Source organism: Schistocerca serialis, chromosome 7 (genome assembly GCF_023864345.2).
Source record: "Schistocerca serialis cubense isolate TAMUIC-IGC-003099 chromosome 7, iqSchSeri2.2, whole genome shotgun sequence".
In the NCBI taxonomy this organism is placed as follows: Eukaryota; Metazoa; Arthropoda; class Insecta; order Orthoptera; family Acrididae; genus Schistocerca; species Schistocerca serialis.
The window spans coordinates 526,585,292-526,611,416 of record NC_064644.1 but is presented as its reverse complement, the minus strand read 5'-3'; the positions used below and the strand labels follow the sequence as shown (position 1 = coordinate 526,611,416).

The 26,125-nt window shown below is 40.7% G+C and overlaps 1 protein-coding gene across 1 annotated transcript in view; it reads left to right on the top strand.

Moving 5' to 3' along the window:
* LOC126413204 (zinc finger C3H1 domain-containing protein-like) overlaps window positions 1–26,125 on the top strand; it is a 525,925-nt gene that overhangs the window by 419,050 nt on the left and 80,750 nt on the right. Inside the window, exons 7-8 of the mRNA XM_050083100.1 lie at window positions 2,009–2,101; window positions 19,012–19,191. Of these exons, the coding sequence (XP_049939057.1) occupies window positions 2,009–2,101; window positions 19,012–19,191 (273 nt within the window). The remainder of the gene's footprint in view (window positions 1–2,008; window positions 2,102–19,011; window positions 19,192–26,125) is intronic.

The window sequence follows — 26,125 nt, the reverse complement described above, 5'->3', positions numbered from 1 at the left end:
GAAAATGGGATTACTTGGTTTGTTATGTGTAAAACTAAAATTGTATTAAATTATCACTATGTTAAAATAGTATTATATATCAAGATTAAGAAATATGAAGCATGAGTCAAAAAATTTATTCTGAGATGTATAAAGTATTCTGTTTTCTTATCGTATACTGAAAGCTGTGCCATGTTTTTCAAACGTGCAAAAACAAAATTTCAACCTAATACCTTAATGCTTGAGCCTGAGACACCTGTATTTGGTTAGAATTAAAGCAACATAGTCCTACGAAAATATTAATGTGTTTCAGTACAGTATTGGAAACTGATTAAAAACAACCACTCACTGAAAAGGGGAGCAACTGAGCAATTGAAAGATGTCTATACCAAAAATCAAGCTTTTTTTTTCCTCAGCAAAGGGCAAACACAAAAGCTGTGCTGTAATGTTCAAATTCTTGCCTTTATAATTACAGATTACTTGATACCTACTCCGTGTGGTGAGTTGTTATCTCTCTCATTCTTCTTATTGGTGTTCAACCTTAAGGTTGGTTTGCAGCAGTACATCATTTCACTTCCCTGCTTGTCTTTCTTTTCATTTCATTGTACATAGTGCCCCCTACACCATACATAATCTTCTGTATATATAACATCCTTGGTCGTCCCTGACGATTTCTTCCCTCAGTAACTCCTGCTATTGTTCCATTGCCCTACAGATTTGTCTCATCTTATTTCTATGTGCATTCAGACACATCTGGTTTCCTGCTCTCTTCTGAGCACCTCTTCATTGGCAACTGTGTCTCTCCAGCTCGTCTTCATCATCCTTCTGTAGCACCAAATCTCTAAGGCCCCTAGCTCTCTTCTCTTTCGTTTTCCTGGTGTTCTTGCAGTTGAATAAGTTTATTTCCCAAATGAAATGCAGTTTTGACTAGCTATACTCTGCTCACATATTTTTCTGGCTTCTAGCAACCCTTGCACTCCTACTTCCCAAACAGATAAATTTCTCTATAACTTCCAACTCCTCTCTTTCAATTCTTAGAGGTTCATATTCTTCTTTGTTACCACATACCAACACCATAATCTTTCTCTTTTTTATTCTCATATCCTACTGATTACTGAAGGTCCTTTCCATTGTGGTGAAGACTTTTTCTAGTTTATCATTCATTTCCATGACTGCACCAAGTAACATGTCTGTCTTCTGTCTGTTAATTTTGATCCTCACCTGAGTTGTTTAATGAACTTTGTCTATAGCTTCCTGGAGGTAAGCATTGAATATAAGTGGAGAGACAGCACAACCTTGTCTTATCCTTATGTAATTTTTGCTTCTTGTTCCTTCCTCATCAAAGCCACTTCATTCTTATTGAAGCTAAGTATCTCCCACAGGTCTTTGTATTTTATACTTGCTTTCTTAAGCATTCTGAATGTCACTTGCCAAGTAATATTATCAAATTCCTTTTCAGATCTAAAAAGACAACATAAATTGGTTTATTTTTCTGTAACTGCTTTTCAATAAGAAGTCTCAGTGGAAAAATCACCTCTCTTGTTCCTAATACCCTCGTGAATCCTCCCAAAATTACTATGTGACTTTGTTTCCTTCCATTAAAGTGATGTACCACCCTCATTCTTATTTTCACTTTCAACAAAAGGAACAAATGCTAATAATTGTTTTATACATTTTTCTGCATGCCAATAAAAAGATTTTTTCACCCTGTGCCAATTTCTAATCAAAAATTTCAACCACTGGTACAACATGTAAGATTTGTTTCTATTTATGTGCTATTGTCTTATATATTATTTTACCAATTTATACTTATTTTTATAACTAACAATATTATCATTTGCATGTAAATTCTGATCTGCAAAACACTCAACACCTGTTACCACCAGAAAAATTAGCATGAAAATGACTTTGTATGAAACACATTTAATTTACTTTTTCTTTATTTTGAAAGAAAAAAATGTTTTCATTCCATCTCGTATGCAATATCTGTTATTGTTTATTTCATTAAAAGTCTTGCATTTTTGTTCAGGCAAGGTTTGTGGAGCTGGAAACACCTAAGAGGCTGGAGCATTTAAAGAAGTTGGAGGATTTAAAAAGGCATCTGCTAGACCTTGAGAAACAGGTTAGTGAAGATAGTGTAACTTAGTAGAAAAATGTGCTGGACAATTTATATTCTGTACCATTTATTCTAAATCAGTACTTCTCTTGGAAAAACACCCCCCCCCCCCCCTCCTACACACACACACACACACACACACACACACACACACACACACACACAAAAACAAACAATCAATAAAGAGAAACAGAAGATACCACAAGTTTCAAATATTGTTATTTCTGATACTGGCCACCCACTAACAAATGAATAGCAAGAAATAATAAGTTTCATCATAAGGAAAAGAATATTAAATTGAATTAAGTGTATAGTAATTCTCAAAAGCAGTTCATTTTCCTTAATTATTAGATTTTGTGTTGTCCTTGCAATTTTTTTTTTTTTTTTTTTTGTTTTGTTTAAGCAGAGATGTTAACACCACAGTACGTTATGTGTCAGGTCAATGCAGAAGCAGAGTGATAACAGTAGATTAACTGTCAGCAGTTCAGAGATTCAGTGAATCATAGCCACTTACAACAGTGGCAACAAATGGTAAGGAGTTTCATGTGCCTTCTGTGCACCTGGGAGTCTTATTTAAGATGAAGGCACCATCCCAAGCAGCAGTGAGGCCACAAGGAGCAGCCACACATAGACTGTTCCTCACCACAGGACTCTGAGATTGCACAGTTCTTGGCTTCTTATAACAATTTTCAGAGATGGTGGAACCAATCAGTCTCACTCATGGCGTTACGGCAAAGTTCACAATTGTAGCATTGCCCCTCGAAATTACTGTGGACCTAGATTAGAGATGTAACACACCAGAAGTGGCTGAAGTATCACTTATTGTGTGTGGAATTCATACAAGGGGTTTATAGAAAGATGACTCTCCGTACAGCCATCATGAACACGCTGCAGAAGGCACCAAAGTACTCATGTCAGACACCAAGAAATGCCACAAATATATAGGGATATCAAGATATGAATGATAAATTGTCTCCCTCACAACATCCTCACAACGACCCCATTAAGTTTTATTTACATTCCCTCCGCAAACGTACCTTCACCCTAGCCAGATTATGCTCCCATATTTTATTTTCCCAGGCCTGTCTGACATTTGGCATTACCCCCAAAGGCCTCACACTTAAAGTTCCCATCTCTGGCTGTAACCCTTCTTTCCATCAGTCCCTATACCAGTTCCAAACTGAACAATCCATTGCCCTCACCCACCTAATCCTTCACCTACCAGCCAATGAACACACCCGTCAACTCCTATCCTTAATAAAAGTCCTCAATCTTTCCTCTCCCACATCCACACCGGCTGTTCAGAGCATCCTCCTACAGGCCAACCGCAAATTAGAACAGCATGCCACCCTCCACCTCAAAAAACTATCCAATCTCCTGGTTTCCCACCTCCGGAAAGGCAACTCACTCACCCTTCACAACCTTTCCAGCAAACCTCAACCTCCTCTCATTGCACACAGGCACAGTCTCTCCCATCTACTCAATCTCCCACTTCCTGCTCCACTCCCCCCAAAACCTCAAAATTCGAATCAACACAATCTGGAACCACAACACCCTAATTCAATAGTTAACCTTTCCTCCAAACCTCTCTCCCAATCCGAAACCTCTGTCCTATCCAAAGGCCTCACCTTCAGCCCCATTCCCAGATTCAACCAAACAGCCCTCGTCAAAGATTTACTGTCCTACACTCGTACTCTTTGCTGGAAATATCACTTTGCCATGAAGAAAAATGATCCTAATCCTACTCCTAATGATCCAACTCCCCAAGACACTATCCAAATTGAACCCTGCCTGGAACAGTTCCATCCTCCGTCACAGCGGGACCCACCTCCTCTTCCTCAAAATCACCCTCTCCAAACTTTCCAGGAATTTCTGACTTCCAGCCTTGCCTCTCAATCCTTCTTAAAAAACCTTAATCCTACTCCCAACATCACCACTGCTGAAGCCCAGGCTATTCGTGATCTGAAGGCTGACCGATCCATCGTCATTCTTCCGGCGGACAAGGGTTCCACGACCGTGGTACTTGATCGTCGGGAGTGTGTGGCTGAGGGATTGCGTCAGCTTTCAGACAACACTACTTACAAAGTTTGCCAAGGTAATCCCATTCCTGATGTCCAGGCAGAGCTTCAAGGAATCCTCAGAACCTTAAGCCCCCTACAAAACCTTTCACCTGACTCCATCAACCTCCTGACCCCACCGACAACCCGCACCCCTACCTTCTACCTTCTTCCTAAAATTCACAAACCCAATCATCCCGGCCGCCCCATTGTAGCTGGTTACCAAGCCCCCACAGAACATATCTCTGCCTACGTAGATCAACACCTTCAACCCATTACATGCAGTCTCCCATCCTTCATCAAAGACACCAACCACTTTCTCGAACACCTGGAATCCTTACCCAATCTGTTACCCCCAGAAACCATCCTTGTAACCATTGATGCCACTTCCCTATACACAAATATTCCACACGTCCAGGGCCTCGCTGCGATGGAGCACTTCCTTTCACGCCGATCACCTGCCACCCTACCTAAAACCTCTTTCCTCATTACCTTAGCCAGCTTCATCCTGACCCACAACTTCTTCACTTTCAAAAGCCAGACATACCAACAACTAAAGGGAACAGCCATGGATACCAGGATGGCCCCCTCGTACGCCAACCTATTTATGGGTCACTTAGAGGAAGCCTCCTTGGTTACCCAAGCCTGCCAACCCAAAGTTTGGTACAGATTTATTGATGACATCTTCATGATCTGGACCCACAGTGATGAAGAACTCCAGAATTTCCTCTCCAACCTCAACTCCTTTGGTTCCATCAGATTCACCTGGTCCTACTCCAAATCCCATGCCACTTTCCTTGACGTTGACCTCCACCTGTTCAATGGCCAGCTTCACACGTCCGTCCACATCAAATCCACCAACAAACAACAGTACCTCCATTATGACAGCTGCCACGGTCCCTTCCCTACAGCCTCGGTCTTTGTGGCAAACGAATCTGCTCCAGTCCGGAATCCCTGAACCATTACACCAACAACCTGAAAACAGCTTTCGCATCCCGCAACTACCCTCCCGACCTGGCACAGAAGCAAATAACCAGAGCCTCTTCCTCATCCCCTCAAACCCAGAACCTCCCACAGAAGAACCCCAAAAGTGCCCCACTTTGTGACAGGATACTTTCCAGGACTGGATCAGACTCTGAATGTGGCTCTCCAGCAGGGATACGACTTCCTCAAATCCTGCCCTGAAATGAGATCCATCCTTCATGAAATCCTCCCCACTTTCCGCCATCCACCTAACCTTCGTAACCTCTTAGTTCATCCCTATGAAATCCCCAAACCACCTTCCCTACCCTCTGGCTCCTACCCTTGTAACCGCCCCCAGTGTAAAACCTGTCCCATGCACCCTCCCACCGCCACCTACTCCAGTCCTGTAACCCGGAAGGTGTACACAATCAAAGGCAGAGCCATGTGTGAAAGCACCCATGTGATTTACCAACTGACCTGCCTACACTGTGAAGCTTTCTATGTGGGAATGACCAGCAACAAACTGTCCATTCGCGTGAATGGACACAGGCAGACAGTGTTTGTTGGTACTGAGGATCACCCTGTGGCTAAACATGCCTTGGTGCATGGCCAGCACATCTTGGCACAGTGTTACACCGTCCGAGTTATCTGGATACTTCCCACTAACACCAACCTGTCAGAACTCCAGAGATGGGAACTTGCCCTTCAGTATATCCTTTCTTCTCGTTATCCACCAGGCCTCAACCTCCGCTAATTTCAAGTTGTCGCCGCTCATACCTCACCTGTCTTTCAACAACATCTTTGCCTCTGTACTTCTGCCTCGACTGACATCTCTGCCCAAACTCTTTGCCTTTACAAATGTCCGCTTGTGTCTGTGTATGTGCGGATGGATATGTGTGTGTGTGTGAGTGTATACCTGTCCTTTTTTCCCCCTAAGGTAAGTCTTTCCACTCCCGGGATTGGAATGACTCCTTACCCTCTCCCTTAAAACCCACATCCTTTCGTCTTTCCCTCTCCTTCCCTCTTTCCTGATGAAGCAACCGTCAGTTGCAAAAGCTTGAATTTTGGGTGTATGTTTGTGTTTGTTTGTGTGTCTATCAACCTGCCAGCACTTTCGTTTGGTAAGTCACATCTTCTTTGTTTTTAGATATAAATTGTAGAAGTATTCACAAAGCACTGTTGAAAAGCTGTGAAGCACATACAATGCATGGCATCACAAGTTGCCTTTTGCCACAAATTCTTTTTGAGAAAATGTAAATTTTTACCAAGAAGCTAGGCTCCATGGAATAAGAGGTGCTACATTTGTAGGAATACATAAGAACCTTAAACCAGCTGAAATAGAAACTGAACCTACACACAAAATAGCTTTGACACAAATAACAATCATAAATGGGATAAAAGTTGTATGTAGATCCTTGTAAGATAACAGGCGATAGTGTCACATAATAACACAGATAGCATAGCTGTGACACTGTTGTCTGCTGAACATATATACTGTGGGGAATTTTAACAAGAATTTTCCAACAAATGGTGAGGAAACTGATTTAGAAATACAGGGTGTATCAAAAAGAATCACCGGATTTTAAAAAATTGTGACTATTATGTTATTTGAGATATGTGCTTAAACAACATACTGTTGGAAAGAGAAACTGTCAAGTTATATGTGTTTCCTGATAGATAACAGCAGTGTGTGCCCACTTCAGTTGTAGTAAAAATGATGCTGAGACAACAGAAAGCATTTTGTGTTCTCTGTTCTGCACAGTTCATGTCAGTAGTAACTGTTCAGTGTGACTTTCATACTGGGTATGTTGTGGATCCTCCTACAGCACAGAGCATTAGACAATGGCATGAACAGTTCTGAGAAACAAGTTGTTTGTGTAAAGGCAAATCGCTGGGCTGTCCCCAAGTGTCTGACACAGATGTCGAATGCATCCGCCATAGTTGCAGAAATCCATTTGCCATGCAGCTCGACAGGTCAACATGTCACCAATGTCTGTCTGGCATGTGTTGCGTCGACGTTTACCAATGAAACTATACAAAATTCAGCTATTGCTAACTCTTTGTGAAGGCAAAAAACAAGAATGTGTGGAGTTCTGCAATTTTGTTTTTGACAAGATGGAGGATGACAGTTTTATTCCACACTTAGTGTTCAGTGACGAGGCACATTCCATTGAAATGGAAAGGTGAACCATCATAATGTGAGAATATGGGGTATGGAACGACCAGATGGAATTGTATGACATGAGAGAGACTCTCCAGTATTTAATGTGTTTTGTGCAGTTACACAGGAAAAGAGGTATGGTCCATTTTTCTTTGCCGAGAACACTGTTACAGAAGTACATATCTAGATATACTTGAGAATTTTTTTTGCCCACAGCTGGATACTGATATAAAAGACTTCATTTACTAACATGATGGGTCACCACCACACTGGCATCTGGAAGTGTGGGAATTTTTAAATCAAAGGATTACTGAATGATGGATCGGTCACACTGGACCAAATGATTCAGCCTTACATTACTGGCCCCAATGTCACCAGACCTGACTATACATGATTATTTCTTGTGGGGGTTTATAAAATACTTTGTTTATGTGTCTCCGTTACCAACAAAAATGAATGAACTGAGACATCGCGTAACAGCAGCTGTGGCAACTTTAACTCAGGACATGCTCCCTGCTGTGTGGGAATAATTTTGAATACCACATTGATATGTGCCATGCATCTCAAGGGGGGCATATTGAACACCTTTGAAAAGGTATGGAAAAAAGCTTTTTGGTTTTCCTGTTCATCAAAAAACCAAATTCATGGTATATGTTTATTAGTTTCAGAAATTTAGACATGCCAAATCAGATGATTCCTTTTTATTCCCCCTGTATAAGTGCCACAACAAGTCATCCACCAAGACACAGTGAAGGTTTTGCATTAATCCTCATAAGATTTGAATGTACATTTATTGAATGAAAAGATGGAAGTTAATATTATAAAAATAAGCATTTGAATAACACATTGTGGAAAAGGCAGGCGTAAATATAGTAAGACCTTTGACCAGTGTGTGTGGATTCCAGTGATGAAACAGTCTAAAAAATAAGTGAATTTTATAACAATTAAAATTTTAATATTTGCAATATATAATTTTCAATGGATATAATTTAAATGTTAAGCATTAGTGACTGTTTGTGACTAGATGTGGTTGGCCACAGATGGGCTTTTGATTAAGGTAGTTGGCCATGTGACTCATTGAGGTGAGAGAGTATAGAGGTCGTTTTGGAGTCTTTTACCAATGGACACCGATTTGGTAAGATTGTTTAGGTGGAAAAGTGCCACCCCTGTGTGTGTGTGTGTGTGTGTGTGTGTGTGTGTGTGTGTGAGGAAGAAGGGTGGGAGGTGTGGGGTGCACTCACTCCAAATCATGCATTTTGGAAGTCAGTGCTTTAACATTCAGACTAAGAGATATTTAAGTGTTTCATTCAATGATATAATTTGCCAGCAAACTGCTCTACATGCACTGTTACGTACAGGACCAATTTAATTTGTTCTTGGTATGACATTGAATTGATTCAAGCCTCATTATATCAAAGATCTCATCTTCATTTTATATTTTGTATTGAGCCAGCCCACAAAATATCAATTATTATGAATAGCTGAAGTGTTTCAAAGGTTCGCTCTCTCCTTTGGTGGGAAAGTAGCCTTGATTCCTCAGTCTTATTGCAGTATGTGCATATGTGAACATTTGATGTAATGGTGAGCTACAGACTTCACAGTGTATGCCTAGTTCATCCTACCACATTTCGTACCACCGTGTGTTTTGTGAATTTGGGACACCTTTGGTCCATGTGAGTTTCACAGAGCTGCTGTGTTCATGCTGCTGCCACCCCACGCAGATGTTGTAGTGAAACGCTGCCGATGACACTGGTGCCAGTCAATGTCACTGTTCTCGGTTTTTGCACCACACGTGCCCATGCAGTGATCAAACTATGGCATCAGCTGAATGTATCATGCCATCACCTGAGCATCTCCAGTCCTCCACCTGCGTGGTTCCATGCCACCGGCTGAATGCCTCCTTGCTGTTGCCTGAGAGTCTGGATCCCATCACTTGGGATACTGCGGCAATGGCGTGGAGATGCTCAGGCGATGTAGTTTTTGTGTCATCGTTTTCTCAGTATCAGGCCGATACAGTATCTGTGTCATTACCTGCTCCACGTGTCACAGTAGTAATTGTCACAGTACAAGTATCCCAGCAGATGCAAGATAAGTACAGGCATCAATTGCATATATCGTTATTAGTTGTCGTCCATGGACAACGAGATATAGGAACCTCCAAATGAGTGTGGATCAGAGGATGTTAGGAGTGATTGTAGTAGCCCTAGCATACCAAAGGAGTATGATTGGGTGCCAGTAAGTGAACCCCCTCAATCATTGAATGCTTTGAGTGAGAAATTAGCTGAAAGCTTAGATTCAAAATTGGAAAATGTAAAAACTGAAACAAATGGAAGTGATGAAAAGTTGAAAAGGGAAGTAGAAATTATTCAAGGAAAGATAGACAACCAGAAGGAAACCATAAGTAATGTAGCAACTGGGCAGGCAGTATGATGATAGGGTGTCCCATGGGAATTGGTAGTAATATAAAGTCATTCAGTGGTGAAAATAGGTACCATGCAGTAGACGTCTTGTCTAGATGCTAAGTTAGCTTTATATAAGGGATGAGTGAGGATGCAAAAGGAAAGATGGTAAAGAGATAGCTAGAGAGACCAGCTCAGACTTGAGCTAACAATCATACTGAGGAATTTGTAGACTATAAGGAATGTGAAGCAGTGTTCTTGCATAAATGTTGGAGGCAGTTAATGTTGCAAAGTGACTCCATAAATGGGCCAAATTACAGAAGTGGTGGAGAAACTGTGAGAGAATTATCTGTGAGGGAACTCAGAAAATTAATACATTTAGACAGCATTGGGCTACTAACAAAAAACATCAAAAAGAAGATTGCCAGAAAACTTGCAATAGTATCTAATACACAGTCCTTCTCATTCATTGGAAGAGTTTTTGAATTTTGTTGAGAAAATGGATGGGGCACTGTTTATAAACCAAAATTGGTAGAACACATGGAAGATAGCAGAAATCATAATAAGGGTAACAATTATGAGAATAATTTCAATGATAATGGGAACAAGTGGTCAAGTAATAGAAATAGGAAGAGTGACTACGACAGGGACTGGAGGAACAGATAGAAGGATTGAAAATGAACATAGACAAGGGAGACCACAAGGTGCAGAATTTCAAAGGAGGCAGATGGAAAACTAGATGGAGCCTCTTTTAAGGTCCGCATGGGGGCTAGGATTTATGCTATGAATAAGACCAGGGAAGGGTACAATAAACATGAGAGGGAAAGGAGGGAGAGTAGGTTCAGTGACGTGAGTGACAGAAGGCAATTATTTGATAGAGATGAGATGGTGGATCATAGAGGGGATGAGAATAGCATTGGTTTTGACTACATTGGAAGAGACAGTGGGACTGTAAATTTGAGCTGAGCCTGTTAGAAACCTATTAAGCAAAAGTATTGCTTACAGTGTTGATGGAGAAGATCTCAATGGTTCTTTGCTTGTTTCAAATGAGTTTGTCACGAAGGGGGCATGTGGTGTTGTATGTGGCAATGGTCCAATAAGTGTGAAAGAAGTGAATGTGCCAGTATCGAAGGTAGGGCAAGGTGATATTAGTTGTGTTAATAATTACTTGGAAAAGGTAGGATGTGGTGAGGAAGATATTAGATGTAATAATATTTCCTCTGTAAATAAAATGAAAACATTTGTATTCAGGGAATGTGGTCCTAAGTAGGTATATTAACAATGAATGGATGGGGAAGGATGAGCATGAGTAATCACATGGATAATTGGGTGCCATACACAAAGGTGCATCAGATGTTGGTGCCAGAGGTATGGGAGCAGTTAAAATTCAAAGTGTCTAGGAAGATAGAGCAATTAAATGATAAGAATGCGAGTGAAATATTTAGTGATTTATTTAAAAATGACATGGAGATTGAAAATGGAAGTGGGTGTTGGGATTTGTGTATTGTGGATAAAGAAGGGAGGGAGGAAACTGAGGCTGATTTAATGAGGAAACTGAGTTAAAAGAAGTGAAAGTACAGAAGGTGCAATCCATTGTCAAGGTAATAGTGGGAAATGTTGAAGGTGATGCACTGCTGGATACTGGTTCAAATATATCAGCTGTGTCAGAATCCATTTGGCAATGAATAAGACATAGGAATCTAGTAGAGCTAACTGTAACTGGGGTAAAGATCAGGCCTGCAACTGGGGCATGCAGTAAGCCCACCAGAAAGGAAATCATTTTAGTGTTTATGATAAATAATCATGGCTTTAGTGTGTGCTGTTATATCATTTCACGATTATCGGTGAACATTATTTAAGATAATGTCTTCATTAAGTTGGGTCTCTTGTATGATAACAGATGACAGTGTCACATAATAATGCAGATATCACAGCTGTGGCACTGTCATCTGCTGAACGTGTATACTATGAGGAATTTTACTAAGAATTTTCCCACAAGAGGAGAGGAAACTTATTTGGAAATATAAGACCCAAGACGAGTCATCCACCAAGAAACAATTAAGATTCTGCATTAATCCTTATAAGACTTGACTGTATGTTTATTGAATGAAAAGTTGGATGTTATTATTGTAAAAATAAGGTATTTGAAAAATGCAATGTGGAAATGGCAGGAGTAAATATAGTAAGACTTTTGACTACTTTGTGTGGATTCTGGTGATGTAACAATCAACAGTCTATAAAATAACTGAATTTTATAACAATTATGAATTAAATGAAAGAAAATTGTAATATTTGTAGAAAAATAATTTTCAGCGGATATAATTTAAATGTTAAGCGTAAATGACTGTGTTACGAAATGTAGTTTGTCAAGGATGGACTTTTGACTAAGGTAGCTGGTCATGTGAATCAATGAGATGAGACCATGCAGAGGTGTTGTCACTGTCTTTTACCAGTGGACACCAGTTTGATAAGATTGTTTTGGCAACAAAGTGCTACTCGTGTGTGTGTGTGTGTGTGTCTGTGTGTGTGCGTGTGTGTGTGTGCCGAGTAAGGCATTTTGGGAGTCAGTGTTTTAACATTCAAACTTAGAGATATTAGAGTGTTTCGCTTAGGTGTTCTGAGATATCAATAACTGTTTTCTTTTGTGCATAATATAATGGGGTTAGGGTCCTCCCCCCACTCCACATGTATAATTTGCCTGCAAACTGTTCTACATGAACTGATAGACAGGTTTCCAATTATAATTTGTTTTTGGTATTACATCAAACTGATTGCAGATTGCTGACAAATTTTGTAACATTTTAAATGTAAATATGCTTAAGACCTTATTTTATCCATCCACAAGTGCAATTTCATTTGGGATCTGTGGAGGGTACATTAGCATATCTGTCCTTATTTCATAAATATTTATTGTGTATTCTTGTTTTGTGGTACGTCCCACATCCTCACTGTGGATCAGTTGGAATGAAAAGTACGTCTAATCTTATTTTATCTTCATGATGTTGAAGAACTCATCTTTAGTTTTATATTTTATATCAGTGTAGTCTGTGTTGGGCTAGCACCTGAAATATGAACTGTTGTGAATAAATGTGGTGTTTCAAAATTGTGGTTTATATTCATGAAACCTGGTCTGATTCAAGCTGTTTAAATATATCACTTAATATATTTTTTGATTGATTGACTGAATTTCATTGGCTGCATTTTTAAAACATGCACATAAGGTCATAGTTACAATGGTGGACAACCGCTTTCCACAGTAGATGAGCCATCCACTAACATTCAGGTTGTTCACTCACCTCTTTTGTGGGAAATTAACACCAGTTCCTCCGTCTTATTGCAGTTTGGTAGGCACAACAGGTATTTATTAGTGCTCGCTGCTCCCCTGATATGTTGCATCCTCCTGTCAGTCACTTGACTCGGCAACAGAAGTATATCATCAGAGAAACCTACATGTCCAAATGGCACTGTAATGTTCAGAGGAGAATTTAATAATTTTGTAATTGATTAGAAAAATTACAACTTTATAAGTGGCAACAAGAGAAAACTTCAGCAGAACATTTGTAAAAGATTTCTCAAAAAATTGCTTTAAACTGATAGTTTTGCATCTTCTTAATGATAGAAATACACTAGACTTAGTGAAATCAAATAGATCCTACATCTTTGAGGATGCTTACACAGAACTGCTATCAGTGATGACGATGCAGTTGTAGCAATGTTGGGCATCAAGGTACAAAGAGCTACAAAGGTAAGCAGGAAATTCAGCAGGTTTCTGCATCTACACTCATAATCCGCAAACACCTATGAAATGGACAATGGGGTATTTCTCATGATACCTATGTTCCATTAACATGTGGAGTGTGTGGAAAATGAAATTCTTAAATACCTCTGTGCACACTATAAAAAGTCCAACCTGCTTGTGTAATGTATGCTAGCTTGTGAAGGCAGGGAGGTGAGCCAGGCCTCAATCAAATCCATGTGGCAGATTGAAGACCACGAGTGTGGGTTTTAGGTGGTTTCCCACACTTATTTAGGCAAACAGTGGGTTGGTCCTTCTAAATTCTACCTATAAGAATATAATACATAAACAATTAAAATATAACACACACAATTAACTTTTCACAATTCACAGACTTTGGTGTGCAAAACTTCATTCCCATAGACTACCTTGACAACTGTGGCATCAGGATTGGCGTCTGACCACAAAGTTAAATTAAAAAAAAATTAATTTACCATATCATGAAAACAAGGATTTCATACTATTGTCCAATTAGAATTACTTGATAATTGACATTTAATGCGTTGGAGCTGGTTTCCTCGAATCGTAGTGCTCAATGCCATGCCCAAACCATTGCCACACTACCACAACAATTGGTCAGTTCACGTCCAGTTCCTTGTTTCTCATTCTATCTTTATGTGTTTGGCTTCTGAATCATGAGTCTGGCATTTTTATTTCATATTTCACCACACATGATAAACACAACAAAACAACACGCGCGCACACACACACACACACACACACACACACACACACACACACACACACACACACACTGTCATGCTAGTGAAACACATACATTTCATATACAGAGGTAGCAAAACATTACTAGATACTTCTGCACAGTATGTGATTCATCACATACATGGTTGTCGTAATCACAGAGATTGTCTTACATTAAAAAAGCTTTGCATGACATTGTGTGGAGCCGAATTTTTGAAGGCGGCAATTTATTGTTATGGCTAGGTCACCACATTCATAACTATAACTACTTAACCCAGTATTGTGGCATATCGCAATGATTAGCATATAAACCTGACATGTAGAAGGTCATATGTTCAAATTTCATCAAATATAGTGAATTTTTTTTATTTCTCTATCAAATCAAAATAGTTTGATTATTATTTTTATTCAGATAATTGGTTTACATGTCATTTTTTAAATTCTGATTCTTTACCATGTTATTTTCACCATTGTATTGTCTCTTTAATTTGCCCTTATTTTTCTTCCTTTCATTCTTTTTTTGTTTGGTATCTTCCTGTTGCCTACAATCTGCAGTGAAGTGCGATTAAGGATTGTTCATCAGTTAGTAATGCAGCAGTTTGCGTAACCAGTGTGAGGCTAGATTCTGGTTAAGAATGATAGCGAGAAATTACATTTTGCTTTTAGCACTTAAACTGAAGTTTTTGTGTCTTGAATTTCTCCGTAGAGTTTAGGTTTGATTGCAGTGAACAAAATGATTGTGCAGATTATTGCCCACCATCTTCTCTGACACATTGCACATCACAAAATTGTGGTTGGCTTAGCTACATGCTGCAGTTCAGTCATTAGTCATTTGGTCACTTAAAATAAGCCATCAACAGAGCATCTCGCATTTCCGACATACCTTGCAGTGGCTGCTTCCAACATTACTGTACATTACACGTTAACAGCATTTGTGAAGTGACCTGCTGTGTTTGTGTGTCACCTGTAAATGAATTGTAGCTAGTAGCTGATGTGACAACAGTGTAGCAACAAGTTACAGATGTCAACCATCAAGTAATTTTAATTGGACTATAGACAGAATACACATTAGGGAAAAGAAGAAAGACATTGTAATACATGTAATCTTGTTTTCATTACACATTTTCAATAAGATGGATAACAATGAGATTACCTCTTTTCTGAGGCAAGTGTGAAAATCATTTGATTCAGGCAGTGAACATGCAAAAGGACAGTGGCCCAAGGTCAGACAAATAGTCAACCCAGTTTTATAAATGTATCAATTTAGCAGGGTAAGTAAATAAGGTAGAGTTCTTTCTTGGTTTACAGACAATATTAGGAACCTTGTTAAGAAACAGCAAACAGCAATGAAGTGCAAATCTGCAGATAGGCAGATTTTCATTGAATATATGTTCATATATCAGGAGGACAATGCATGAAGTCTTCAGTAACTATCATAGCAAAATATTATAACAGGACCTATCTGAAAACTCGTAAGAAACTTTGTTCATGCGTTAAGATTGTCAGTGGCACTAAATCAGTGTTACACACTTGTAAATGAGACAGAGATCAAAATAGAAAATAACAAATATTCTATTTTCAAACCTCTTTTCACAAATGAAACTCCAGGAATACTGCCATCATTTAAGAGCTGTAACATGGTTAAGATGAGTGACATAGTAATTGCCAAAACTATAGGGCCTCACAGTCCAATGGAGCCCCAGTGAGGTCTATTTCCAAGTAAATTGCTGGCAATACCTTGAGCAGACATATGTTTCCAATAACTGGAAAAGACCACAGCTCAAACCCACCTGCAAACCAAAATAGAACTAATCAACAGAATTACAATCCTGTATCACTTACAACTATTTGTACCAGAATATTAGAACAAACTCAGCGGTGAAGTGTTATGACCTCCCTGGAACAAAATAATCTTCTCAAAGGAAATCAGCGTTGCCAGTGGCCTTGGCACTGCGGTAACACTGGTTCCCACCAGATCTCTGAAGTTAAGTGCTGTCAGGCTTGGGCAGCTCTTGGATGGGTAACCATCTGGGTCTGTCAAGTGCTGTCGACAAGCAAAGTGCACACAGTCCTTGTGAAGCCAATTGAGGAGCTACTTGTCTGAGAAGTAGCAGCTCCAGTCATGAAAACTGACAATGGTGGGGAGCGCATTGTTCTGACCACATGCCCCTCCATATCCACATCAAGTGACACCTATCAGCTGAGGATGACATGGGTGTCAGTCAGCACTGTTGGGCCTTTTGAGTCCTTTTCAGACATAGTTAGTTAGTTTGTCACAGAAATCAATGTGGTTTGCGAAAACATTAATGATACAGAACTTAGCTCTCAGTCCTCGGCCTTGAAATACTTAGTGCCGTGGATAGGGATATCAGTTTCATTTTGTATATCTAGATTTTCAAAGACTTTTTATTCAGTACTACATTGATGCTTTCTATAAAGAAAATAAGTTTCTGTGGGATATCTAACCAGATTTGTTATTGAATACAAAATTTCATTGCAGGTAGAATTTAGTACATTACCTCGGATGAAGAGTCACGCAGAGATACGAAACTGAACTCTGGTGTGCTCCAGAGGAGTCTGGTAGGATAAATGCTGTTCCTGCTATACATTAGTGATTTAGCAGATGATATCTCCTTGCAGTCTCAGTTTTTGTGAATATGTTGGATTTATCTATGCAGGAATTCTAGCTGGATCTCAACTAAATATTGGCCTTGTGCAAAACTTGGCAACTTTCTCTTAATATAGAAGTGAAAAGTTGTGCTCTTTCCAAAACATAAAAGTGTGGTACTCTTTACTACCAGAGTGAGTCACAACTTGAGATTCTTTTTTCATGCAAATTTTGGGAACAACAGAAGTATGAAATGGAGTGATCATGCAAGTAAATAAAATGGTAGGCTACAGTCAGTAGATAGCATATTGGGAAATTCAAGCATATAAAAAGGCAGATGGTGCAGGTAGTCATAGAATTGTGTAACTATTAAGAAAGTGTAACTCAAATGTTAGGAAATCTTAACTGACAGACACTTGAAGAAAGATGCCATGCATCTCACAGTCACCTACTTAGAAAACTTCAAGAACCATGAAAATTCTTCAGCCCCCCACCCCTCCTTCCATGTATTTATCAGTTATAGCAAATAAATGGGAAGTCTTAATGCTGTACTTGATACAATAAAAAGTACCATCTGGCTTCCACTTCAATGTTCCTTGGAGTAAAGACGTAGATTTAGATTCTTATCACTGAGTTACTGTGATACTGGTATGCTCTTATCTCACTGTCAGTGTTAACTTATTGAACTTAGTTGCCATTAGCTGTAATTTTCCTGTTAAAATTAATGTTGTTTGTTTCTAAAAGGATCTTGTTTGTTTCTAAAACGAACTGTTAATGCTATTTTATTTTCTGCCAAAAAAATTACTGTTTTCCATCTTCTATATCACAATATGTTTTTCGCTTTGAAATTTATTTGAACTGATAAAGTCTCTCTCTCTCTCTCTCTCTCTCTCTCTCTCTCTCTCTCTCTCTCTCCCCCTCCCTCCCCCCTCCCACCTCCCTCCCCCTCCCCCATCCCCCCTCTCTATTTCTGTTTTTTTTTTCTGTCAACTTTACATATCCATAGCATTTCCAGCTGTTATTTATTTACTCCAGTAAAAGTAAATTTCCTTATGCTGTATTTTTTAATTTTGTTGTGATGTTTATCTCATGTATCTAAAATCAATTTCAAGACAGCATTTTATCATCTTCATGTGTGGTAGCTGTTAGGTGTGCTTCAGCAATCAAACACCTATAACTATCATTGTTCCATAGAGGGAGACATCTATAGTGCAAATGTCATACACTTTGATAATTTGTGTTGAATACTCTATTCCCCACATCAATTTTTCTTTCGACACTGTAAGGAAATAGACAGTGACTGACATAGTTAATAAAAGCAGGCTTTCACATTAAAAATAAGAAAATATGTTTAAATACTTTAGTATCCCTCAGCTGATTTTTATAATGGTCTGATGTTTCAAAAACCATCAATTTTATCCCTAAACACAGTTCTCAACATAGTATATTTTACAACATCTGTCAGTTTTGAATCAGCTATGGGGTTCATACGTACCTGAACAGGGGACAAGCAACTATTCTAAACTAACTTAAGATGATGGATGTACCACTTTCTTTAAATTCCATGTCATTACTTCATTGATGCTGTACTGCCCTGTGGCAAATTGGTAGTGTTGAAGTGAGGATGAGAGTGGGGAGAGCATGAAAGCTGGATCAGTATTACTTCATTTAAGTCAAATGAATGCAGAATAATAAGGCGTTTCCCTTCAGTAGATTGCACAGTACATTTATGGTGAAACAAGCACCATGTTTCTTGCTGTTATGCTGTGGAGGATATTCATCAAAAGAACAATGTTGCCCTTGTAGCCTGCTTGTTTGTGCTGCTTCTTTGATAGAAATAACTTTGTACCAAGAAAATGTGACATTGTTATAAGCAAGCCATTGCAAGAATTGGGAAGTTTCGTAAGTGGCACTACTATTGAGCGCATCTCTTTTCACTGCTTCATTTGGAATAATTGCTTGAGAATGAATGTTTGAAAAAGGTTTTACTTTTAGAATAGATTATTTTAATAGGGAAAGGACCTCTGAGCATTTAGGATATCTTAAAAAATTATGCTTGCTTTACACTGTAAAACTTTCGTGTTTGATTACTACTGACTTATATTAAAAAATATATGTATATCGAGTAATACTAGCATGGAATTTTAGCTGAGATTACATTGTCTCTGCAATTTATTTATGCTGATTACCTATAGTGCACGCATGAGTAATAGTGCACATTTTTTCACAGTACGAAAAGGGAAAGCCTCTCGTGAATCTCGTCGATAATATGGTAAAGCTCGGGTCACTGTATAGAGGACCCAGTGCTAGGGAGAGACTGGAATTTAATCAGAAAGTCCAAGAGAAACGCCTATTAGCAGAGGAGCGACGTGACTGGGACCGACTCAGTCCTGACCGAACTCAACTTCAGGTAAGTGGTCACTTCTCTGTTCATCCTCAACCAAAGATTTCCTGGAAACTGCTATGATCTTGTAATATCAAACAGCAGCTTATGACAGTTTACAATCAAATTTGTGGCAGATAATGTAATTAGATGTGCAACAATGAAAGAGAAGGCTCTCAAATGCTAATTAACTCTATATATGTACATTATATGTATTGTATTCATTGACTAGATAGTGAGTTGACTGCAAGTTGCCAATCAATTGAAGAACAATGTTGTTGAATTTAAGTTTTAAGAAGATTCATATTATGTGATTTCCTTTTCAAGTTCATATTATTGTAAGCATTCAGAAATTGTGAACACTGTTTGACTTACTGCTTTTCTCCCGTGCTCTCCTGTTGCCAATGGCATCTGCGTGGGCCAGCCACCAGAGGCCACCTATAATGACTGACATGACTCGTGCACACAGCACGGCATCTGCTGCTCTGTCCACCACAGTCCTCGTCTTTCAAGTGCTGTGCAGCGGGCACTCACTTATTGTCAGCAGCTGCTTTTATCAGTACCTGGATTGTTTCTATGTTTGTGTCTAAGTTCTCAGCTGTTGTTCACTTGTATGTGGAAGAAGAATAAACTTTGGTTCATTGTGACTACGCCTTTGTTTCTGTCTTATATTACGACACAGTTGACAATGAGTGTGGTGTTCACTTCCATGTGCTCAGTCTGTCAGTTGTTCCTTCTGTTCTTCTGGCCACAGAGCCAGTCCTCAAGCAGCAGGAGGCTCTTACGATTGCCATTGTGAGATTGTTGGCCACATTCACTGTGCGAGCACCCAAGCCTTTGGCATACTCACCACCTTTTCTCCCTTGTGATGATGTGGCCAAAGACAGGGAGGCTTATGATACTGATGCAAACATGTGTCAGGCTTTGTTCCTTTCTTCAATTTCTCCTCAGATCTACCAGTTGTTGTGCCAGTTAGCCCCACACCGGGAACCTATATCACTTTTATTCAACAAAATGTGTAGGTTGTTCTCAAATTATCACTATAACTGTTCATATGTCATTGCGGCTTGTGTAGAACCCCACTAGTCCTACCACGCTCGGGCAACCAAATCCGCAGCCTCAGTTGCAAATGTCAGTTTGTTATCGATGCTTATCATGATTCCTATGCTGATTCTACGGTTTGTGACACAGTCATTCTGTTGGCTCTGAACGAGGAACTGTGTCAACACACACAACAGTGCAAAGATCCATCTTTGCCTGAAGTGTTAGATATTGCTCAATCTACATCTACATCTACTTCTACATCTACATTTATACTCCGCAAGCCACCCAACGGCGTGTGGCGGAGGGCACTTTACGTGCCACTGTCATTACCTCCCTTTCCTGTTCCAGTCGCGTATGGTTTGCGGGAAGAACGACTGTCTGAAAGCCTCCGTGCACGCTCTAATCTCTCTAATTTTACATTCGTGATCTCCTCAGGAGGTATAAGTAGGGGGAAGCAATATATTCGATACCTCATCCAGAAACTCACCCTCTCGAAACCTGGCGAGCAAGCTACACCGTGATGCAGAGCGCCTCTCTTGCAGAGTCTGCCACTTGAGTTTGTTAAACATCTCCGTAACGCTATCACGGTTACCAAATAACCCTGTGACAAAACGCGCCACCCTTCTTTGGATCTTCTCTATCTCCTCTGTCAACCCGATCTGGTACGGATCCCACACTGATGAGCAATACTCAAGTATAGGTCGAACGAGTGTTTTGTAAGCCACCTCCTTTGTTGATGGACTACATTTTCTTAGGACTCTCCCAATGAATCTCAACCTGGTACCCGCCTTACCAACAATTAATTTTATATGATCATTCCACTTCAAATCGTTCCACACGCATACTCCCAGATATTTTACAGAAGTAACTGCTACCAGTGTTTGTTCCGCTATCATATAATCATACAATAAAGGATCCTTCTTTCTATGTATTCGCAATACATTACATTTGTCTATGTTAAGGGTCAGTTGCCACTCCCTGCACCAAGTGCCTATCCGCTGCAGATCTTCCTGCATTTCGCTACAATTTTCTAATGCTGCAACTTCTCTGTATACTACAGCATCATCCACGAAAATCCGCATGGAACTTCCGACACTATCTACTATGTCATTTATATATATTGTGAAAAGCAATGGTCCCATAACACTCCCCTGTGGCATGCCAGAGGTTACTTTAACGTCTGTAGATGTCTCTCCATTGATATCAACATGCTGTGTTCTGTTTGCTAAAAACTCTTCAATCCAGCCACACAGCTGATCTGATATTCCGTAGGCTCTTACTTTGTTTATCAGGCGACAGTGCGGAACTGTATCGAACGCCTTCCGGAAGTCAAGAAAAATAGCATCTACCTGGGAGCCTGTATCTAATATTTTCTGGGTCTCATGAACAAATAAAGCGAATTGGGTCTCACATGATCGCTGTTTCTGGAATCCATGTTGATTCCTACATAGTAGATTCTGGGTTTCCAAAAACGACATGATACTCGAGCAAAAAACATGTTCTAAAATTCTACAACAGATCGACGTCAGAGATATAGGTCTATAGTTTTGCGCATCTGCTCGACGACCCTTCTTGAAGACTGGTACTACCTGTGCTCCTTTCCAATCATTTGGAACTTTTGTTCCTCTAGAGACTTGCGGTACACGGCTGTTAGAAGGGGGGCAAGTTCTTTCGCGTACTCTGTGTAGAATCGAATTGGTATCCCGTCAGGTCCAGTGGACTTTCCTCTGTTGAGTGATTACAGTTGCTTTTCTATTCCTTGGACACTTATTTTGATGTCAGCCATTTTTTTGTTTGTGCAAGGATTTAGAGAAGGAACTGCAGTGCGGCCTTCCTCTGTGAAACAGCTTTGGAAAAAGGTGTTTAGTATTTCAGCTTTACGCGTGTCATCCTCTGTTTCAATGCCATCATCATCCTGGAGTGTCTGGATATGCTGTTTTGAGCCACTTACTGATTTAACGTAAGACCAGAACTTCCTAGGATTTTCTGTCAAGTCGGTACATAGAATTTTACTTTCGAATTCACTGAACGCTTCATGCATAGCCCTCCTTAGGCTAACTTTGACATCATTTAGCTTCTGTTTGTCTGAGAGGTTTTGGCTGTGTTTAAACTTGGAGTGAAGCTCTCTTTGCTTTCGCAGTAGTTTCCTAACTTTGTTGTTGTACCACAGTGGGTTTTTCCCGTCCCTCACAGTTTTACTCGGCACGTACCTGTCTAAAACGCATTTTACGATTGCCTTGAACTTTTTCCATAAACACTCAACATTGTCAGTGTCGGAACAGAAATTTTCGTTTTGATCTGTTAGGTAATCTGAAATCTGCCTTCTATTACTCTTGCTAAACAGATAAATCTTCCTCCCTTTTTTAATATTCCTATTAACTTCCATATTCAGGGATGCTGCAACGGCCTTATGATCACTGATTCCCTGTTCTGCACATACAGAGTCGAAAATTTCAGGTCTGTTTGTTATCAGCAGGTCCAAGATGTTATCTCCATGGGTCGGTTCCCTGTTTAATTGCTCAAGGTAATTTTCGGATAGTGCACTCAGTATAATGTCACTCGATGCTCTGTCCCTACCACCCGTCCTAAACATCTGAGTGTCCCAGTCTATATCTGGTAAATTGAAATCTCCACCTAAGACTATAACATGCTGAGAAAATTTGTGTGAAATGTATTCCAAATTTTCTCTCAGTTTTTCTGCCACTAATGCTGCTGAGTCGGGAGGTCGGTAAAAGGGGCCAATTATTAACCTAGCTCGGTTGTTGAGTGTAACCTCCACCCATAATAATTCACAGGAACTATCCACTTCTACTTCACTACTGGATAAACTACTACTAACAGCGACGAACACTCCACCACCGGTTGCATGCAATCTATCCTTTCTAAACACCATCTGTACCTTTGTAAAAATTTCGGCAGAATTTATCTCTGGCTTCAGCCAGCTTTCTGTACCTATAACGATTTCAGCTTCGGTGCTTTCTATCAGCGCTTGAAGTTCCGATACTTTACCAACGCAGCTTTGACAGTTGACAATTACAATACCGATTGCTGCTTGGTCCCCGCATGTCCTGACTTTGCCCCGCACCCGTTGAGGCTGTTGCCCTTTCTGTACTTGCCCAAGGCCATCTAACCTAAAAAACCGCCCAGCCCACGCCACACAACCCCTGCTACCCATGTAGCTGCTTGTTGCGTGTAGTGGACTCCTGACCTATCCAGCGGAACCCGAAACCCCACCACCCTATGGCGCAAGTCGAGGAATCTGCAGCCCACACGGTCGCAGAACCGTCTCAGCCTCTGATTCAGACCCTCCACTCGGCTCTGTACCAAAGGTCCACAGTCAGTCCTGTCAATGATGCTGCAGATGGTGAGCTCTGCTTTCATCCCGCTAGCGAGACTGGCAGTCTTCACCAAACCAGATAGCCGCCGGAAGCCAGAGAGGATTTCCTCCGATCCATAGCGACACATATCATTGGTGCCGACATGAGCGACCACCTGCAGATGGGTGCACCCTGTACCCTTCATGGCATCTGGAAGGACCCTTTCCACATCTGGAATGACTCCCCCCAGTATGCACATGGAGTGCACATTGGTTTTCTTCCCCTCTCTTGCTGCCACATCCCTAAGGGGCCCCATTACGCGCCTGACGTTGGAGCTCCCAACTACCAGTAAGCCCACCCTCTGCGACCGCCCGGATCTTGCAGACTGAAGTGACAACCTCTGGAACAAGACAAGCAGCCATGTCAGGCCGAAGATCAGTATCAGCCTGAGACAGAGCCTGAAACCGGTTCGTCAGACAAACTGGAGAGGCCTTCCGTTCAGCCCTCCGGAATGTCTTTCGCCCCCTGCCACACCTTGAGATGACCTCCCACTCTACCACAGGTGAGGGAACAGCCTCAATGCGGGCAGTATCCCAGGCAACCAGAGTCATAGTCCGATCGGGGAATGCGTGGGACGAGCTGGCCGTCCCCGACAAACCCCCATCTGGACCCCCACAGTGATGCCCATTGGCAACAGCCTCAAGCTGTGTGACCGAAGCCAACACTGCCTGAAGCTGGGAGCAAAGGGATCCCAACTCAGCCTGCATCCGAACACAGCAGTTGCAGTCCCTATCCATGCTAAAAACTGTTGTGCAAAGAATGTCTGAACTAATCTACAGAGAACGCAAACAGATCGACACAAAATTTAAACGGTTATTAAAATACAAGATTGCCTAGTAAATGCAGTAATGCTGCTACTTGTGCACTGCAGACACACTGCTCGGTGGTGGAAGGAGACTATGCGATTTTACACTATTCAGGTACTAAAACACGATGCTACAACTCTCAAATACTATAATATGCCCGAAATTTATGAATTAGACAATGAAAGTACCAAAAACACGCAAAGAAATTAAGAATTAAACTATGTAACAAATGAGTGAGCTAGGAGTATACGGCTTGCTGCTGCAGCTGCTTATCCAATGGTGGCAGGGAGCACACTGACTTACCAACCGACACTGGCCATTCAAAACAAAAACAGAAGACAAACGACTATGCAAATTTACACTATTCAGGTACTAAAACGCAATGCTACAACTCTCAAATACTATAATATGCCCAAAATTTATGAATTACACAATGCAAGCACCAAAAACATGCAAAGAAATTAAGAATTAAACTATGTAACAAATGAGTGAGCTAGGAGTATATGACTTGCTGCTGCAGCTGCTTATCCTACGGCGGCAGGGAGCACACTGACTGAAAATTAACATCCACGATCATGACAGCAGGAGGAGGCTGCGAATGACACACAGGCCCCGTATGTTCTTTTTGTCGACAGTTGTCACAAGTTTGAAGTATGTCATGCTGCAGATGATCAGATTGAGATCTGGTATAACGTCACTGTGGTGGCTCCTGTTCCTGGTTGTCGGGCGTCAGTCGGTTCTAGGGGGAGAACGATGTGACAGCTGTACAACTCAGGTGTCTTCACCACGTAGGACAGTGTTGTACCACAGTGCAACAACAATCACCAGCATGAAACCACAGCAATGGCACTGCTCTGCACTCCCCTCTTGGCCATACTGCCTTGCGCACCCTGAGCGCCGGGCAACTTGTGACAACTGTCGACAAAAAGAACATACAGGGCCTGTGTGTCATTCGCAGCCTCCTCCTGCTGTCATGATCATGGATGTTAATTGTGTGTCACCAGCACTTACAAATCATAACAAATTGTTTATTGAATGCGAGTGGTGACAATATGGCCAGACTACAAGTGGACACGGGTGAAGCCATGATTTAATGAACTCACAAACTTATGAGGATTTGGGATCTCTGGTGTTGCCTCCTGTTATTTGATGTTTGGTGAGTTACAACAAGCAGCATATTCCAGTTTTGGGGCTGTTTATGGCTTCCACTATGCATAAAGATGTGGTATGCTGACACTGCAAATTTGTCGGTGTGGCTTCTTTCAATGCTTTTGGTTTTTCCATTCATATGGTGCACCTCATTTATGCCAGGTCTCTTACCAGCAGTTAGATTCTCATTTCTGAGTTCTTGTCTCTTTTCCCAGTGGGTCAGATTGTGCCACTAATTTTGTGGCACACATTACTGTAAAACTTATAGTGCAACCACATTTTATTTCTTTCGAGTATGCGATATTCCATTGCCTCTGAGTGATCAAGTGAAAGCAGAATTACACAGGCTGATGTTGTTGGAGGTCATACAGCTTATTACATCGGGTGAGATCGATGGAACTGAGCGACCGCTACACTCGCAGGTTCGAATCTTGCCTCGGGCATGGATGTGTGTGATGTCCTTAGGTTAGTCAGGTTTAATTAGTTCTAAGTTCTAGGCAACTGATGACCTCAGAAGTTAATTTGCATAGTGCTCAGAGCCATTTGAACCATCTGAGTGATCGAGCCCACTTGTGATTTTTAAAA